Here is a 4,561-nt window from a genome sequence, read left to right on the forward strand (position 1 = left end):
ATATTGCACGCCTTAGAGAGGTTCAAGCTGTTGTTCAGTACAAGATTGGCTTGGCGAAGAAAAAGTATGATCGGATGAGGGCCACTATTCCTTTTTGATTCCCTCATGTATTTGTTCTATTTGACTCTTGTTCATTTGTAATTTGATTAAGACGAAAGCCATTTTGGCAAAATTTGGAGTTTAAATATCTTCACCATTTTAGCCATGATAGTTCTTTGCTTACTATGTTGTTATGATTTTAACTTCATGCATAAATGGTTTATACTTCTTTAAGTATTTCCCATTTACTTTTAGGATTTTTCGATCCTCTGTTAGTTCTTCTATTTCGTATGCATTATTTGAAAAGGCTTTTATAATTCGAAAAGGTCCTTCCCAATGTGGAGACCATTTTCCTAATGCTTTATTCTTTCGGTCCATAGGTAATATAACTTTCCAAACTAAATCATTCATAGTGAAGGTTTTACCTTTGACCCTCTTATTATATGCCCTTGCTACCCTCTCCTTCTGTATTCTTAATACTTCTAACGCATGCAACCTTTCTTCGTCCAAATCCACCAGCTCATTTATCATCATTTCCCAGTATAAGTCAGATGGAATTTCTCCTTGTCTTTGGATTCTCACTGATTGCAAGTAGATTTCGACAAGTAATACTGCATCATATCCAAATGTAAGCTGGAAAGGTGTAGTGTTAGTAGCTTATTTAGGGGAGGTTCGACAAGTCCAAAGTGCTTGATCTAAAGTTTTGTGCCAATTTTTTGGCTTCTTCCCTACATGCTTTTTGATTAAACCAATTATTACTTTATTGGCTGCTTCGACTTGCCCATTGGCTTGAGCATAATAGGGTGTGGATGTTAAGAATTTGAAACCCATTTCCTTTGCAAACTCTTGCATCTTTCGACCAGTAAAAACTGATCCTTTATCTGTTGTTATACTTTCTGGGATTCCAAATCTATATAATATTTTCCTTTGAATGAATTTGATAATAGTTTCTTGATCCACATTTACTAAAGGTACTGCTTCGACCCATTTAGTGAAATAGTCAATTCCTACGAGTATGTACCTTTGACCTTTGGATGAATTGGGTCGAATTTCCCCAATTAGATCTAATGCCCACCCTCTGAAAGGCCAAGGCTTAATAATTGTATGAAGCTCACTTACAGGAGCATGTTGAATTCCTGCATGTATTTGACATTCTTGGCAACCCTTAGCAAACTCTATACAATCTTTTAACATGGTGGGCCAATACATTCCATATCTGAAAAGCAACCATTTCATCTTATAGCCTACCTGGTGTGCTCCACAGGCTCCACTATGTACACTAGATAATGCCAAGTAAGCTTCGTTTTCTCCTAAACATTTCAACAGGATCCCTTCAGGGGTTTTCTTGAATAATTCATTCCCCATCAAAACATAAGATAAATCCCTGTACTTGGTTTTTCTTTCTGTATCTGCCGAAGGGTCCTTAAGATAAATAATAATTGGATTCCTCAAATCTGTATCTATTAAGGTATCAATTGCCAGTACTTCAAACTCCTCTTTGCTAGCATATCCTAACTGAGTGCTTTCCAAATCTGTCAGAGACAATCTGGCAGCCATTGCCTTTCCTCTTACTTCGACAAGTTCTTCTAGCTTCCCTTTTGAAATTCTATACCCTGAAGCTATTTGTGCTAAGTCATTAGCTTCTTGGTTTTTTATTCTAGGGACATGCTTTATGTCAATATATTCGAATTTTTTGAGTAACCTATTTGCAATGACGAAGTACATAATCAAATTTTATTTTATACATTTGTACTCCTTGGTCAGTTGCTTGATTACTAATTCTGAGTCTCCTTTAGTTTCAACCCTAGTTGCCCCCAATTCCAACAAAGCCTCAAGTCCCGCAATAAGGGCTTCATATTCTGCTTCGTTGTTAGAACAAAGGGGACCTTCAATTCTATATTTGAGTTTTGTTGGAATTCCGTCAGGAGAAATTAACATGATCCCAACTCCACTTCCATCCTTATGAGTGGAACCGTCAAAGAATAATCTCCAAGGTTTCAACTCAACTTGAAGTTGAGGAATTTCAACCACTGCATGGTCTACAATAAAGTCTGATACTATTTGTCCCTTCATTTCCCTTAAGAGCATAAAGGTTAAAGAGTATTCGGTGAGTGCTAAAGCCCATTTGCCAATTTGACTGTGCATTATTGGCTTAGATAACATATACTCGATGACATCAAAATGTGAAGAGACGTATAAATCAATAGGTTTTATATAGTACTTGAGTTTAGTACAAGAGAAATGCAAACAAAGGCACAACTTTTCTATTGAAGTGTATCTAGTTTCTGCATCATTTAAAACCCTACTAAGATAATAAATGGCTCTTCCGACACCATCTTCATTCTCTTGTGCCAACATGCTACCTATGGTAGTGTCGGAAGCTGATATATACGGGTCTCATCGGCTTATTTCCACATGGTGGTGCCAAGATAGGAGGATTCGTCAGATAATGTTTGATCTTGTCGAATGCCTTTTGATGTTCGTCATTCCATTCGAATTTCCCTTGTTTCAGGCGTATGAGGGGCGAGAAGGCTTGAGTTCGACCACTTAAGTTTGAGATGAATCTTCTTAGGAAGTTTATCTTTCCAAATAATGATTGCAATTCTTTCTTGGTTGATGGTGTTTTGGTCTCCATAATAGCCTTCGTCTTATTCTGATTGATTTCTATCCCCGTTTTATGGACCACAAAGCCCAGAAAATCTCCAGCCTGCACAAAGAATGCACACTTAAGAGGATTCATTTTTAAGCCATGTTTTCTCATCCTTTTGAATGATTTGCTGAGATGGGTTAGATGGTCTTCATCTGACGTAGATTTTACCACAACATCATCTATGTACACTTGCATAAATGTCTCTATATAATCATGGAATATAGAATTCATTGCTCGTTGGTATGTTGCCCCATCGTTTTTTAGACCAAAGGGCATAACTATCCACTCATAAGTGCCTATTGCCCCTAGACATCGAAAGGTTGTTTTAGAAACATCCTCTTCTGCAATGAAAATCTGGTTATAGCCAGAATATCCATCAAGCATGCTGAGATATTCATAGCCTGCAGCTGAGTCAACCAGAATCTCTGCCACAGGCATTGGATACTCATCTTTAGGAGTTGCTGCATTTAGATCACGAAAATCTATACACACTCACAAAGAGCCATTTTTCTTGATAACAAGAACTATATTTGCAATCCAATCGACATACCTTGTGGTCCTAATGAAATTGCATCGAAGGAGTCTTTCGACCTCTTTTTTTATCTTTGAAAGGATCTCTGGGGCGAATCTCCTTGGAGTCTGCTTGATGGGATTCTTGCCATCCTTGATAGGCAGTTTTAATTCGACCAAGTCCCTCTTCAAACCAGGCATCTCGTCATAGTCCCAAGCAAAGCAATCTTTGTTTTCTCTTAGCAATTCAATTACTCTTACTTTCAACTTGGGGTCCAGTTTACTGCTGATGTAGGTGATTCTTTTTGTGCTCCTATTTCCGTGATCAATTTCTTCAAGAGGATCTTGCGCTAACATCTTCGCACTTGTCGTTACGGATCATTTTCGAATCCCAAAGGCTCTTCGTCAAAGATGGCATCTAACCTCTGTTCTGTTAGTTCCACGGGTACCTGTTCGTCAGGGGGTTTTTGGTTTAGAGTACTCCCTAGGTCCTGTATTATAGATTTCGCCATATGTGGCTTTGTCAGTCATGTTTGTTATCTCAGCTTCGAGAGCCGCTTGTCTTTTGTTCTCAGCCATGTAGGCCGAAATATTTTCAAAAAAAGAAGACTCAGGCATAATATAGGTCTTCATCCCAGCCTGTTGGCCGTATTTCAGATGATTCCCCTTCTTCTGGGTCTCCCATAATTTCCCTATCCCACTGAAAGCCATTGGGATGAAGAGTCAAGAAGTACAAAGCATTTTTATTTGGGGCATAGCCTTCTTCAGCTGGGTGGCATGATCCTATATGATCCAAGTTCATGTCGAAGTTCTTCTTGTCTACATGGTTTACTTCTGCCATGAAGTAACTTTGGTCAGCTTCAACATTTTCTACCACACCATCTTCTCTCCAGATGGATATCCTTTGATGCATGGTCGAAGGAACTGTCCCTATTCCATGTATCCATTCTCTTCCTAAAAGTTGTAATTTGCCTTCGCGGGTATTACCATGAACATTGTTGTCCTTGTGATTGATCCAACAGTCAGATCCACTTGTATGACACCCAGAGTTTGTCTTATCTTACCCTCATAATTTGACAATACCATATTGTGAGGTTTGACATCAGTGTCGAACATACCTATCTTCTTTAACATGAATTGGGGCATCAAATTGACTGCTGCTCCTTCGTCCACCAGAACTTTATTCACCCCCACATGTCCAACTTTGGCCCTATTGTATAGGGGCTTGAGGTGACTCTGCATCCCTTGGTGAGGCCTTTCAAAAAGAGCGTTCTGCTCTTCGACAGCACCGCTGTTGAGAACATAGTAACACACTGGTTTATGCTTCGCTATCTCCACAACATCCGCTTCCTCATTATCTTC

General features: G+C 39.0%; 1 protein-coding gene across 1 annotated transcript; it reads right to left on the minus strand.

The window, feature by feature from the left end:
• Positions 1 to 222: 222 nt before the first annotated feature.
• Positions 223 to 3,556, minus strand: LOC127135753 (uncharacterized). The gene is made up of 6 exons (XM_051062394.1): positions 3,394 to 3,556; positions 2,858 to 3,150; positions 2,432 to 2,746; positions 1,976 to 2,106; positions 1,159 to 1,741; positions 223 to 672 (listed from the first exon to the last, which is right to left on the minus strand). Exons 1-6 carry the CDS (start codon positions 3,554 to 3,556, stop codon positions 223 to 225), a joined length of 1,935 nt encoding a protein of 644 aa, XP_050918351.1.
• Positions 3,557 to 4,561: the final 1,005 nt, after the last annotated feature.

The sequence above is a fragment of the Lathyrus oleraceus genome, chromosome 4 (genome assembly GCF_024323335.1).
Source record: "Lathyrus oleraceus cultivar Zhongwan6 chromosome 4, CAAS_Psat_ZW6_1.0, whole genome shotgun sequence".
In the NCBI taxonomy this organism is placed as follows: Eukaryota; Viridiplantae; Streptophyta; class Magnoliopsida; order Fabales; family Fabaceae; genus Lathyrus; species Lathyrus oleraceus.

What these genes read in the sequence shown, in the direction of transcription:
- LOC127135753 (XM_051062394.1), bottom strand. Translation starts at nt 3,556, where the DNA reads ATGTTAGCGCAAGATCCTCTTGAAGAAATTGATCACGGAAATAGGAGC. An exon ending in TGTACATAGATGATGTTGTG is followed by an intron (nt 2,747 to 2,857) that starts GTAAAATCTACG and finishes TTCTTTGTGCAG; the next exon opens with GCTGGAGATTTTCTGGGCTT. An exon ending in GAAATAAGCCGATGAGACCC is followed by an intron (nt 2,107 to 2,431) that starts GTATATATCAGC and finishes AGGGAAATGAAG; the next exon opens with GGACAAATAGTATCAGACTT.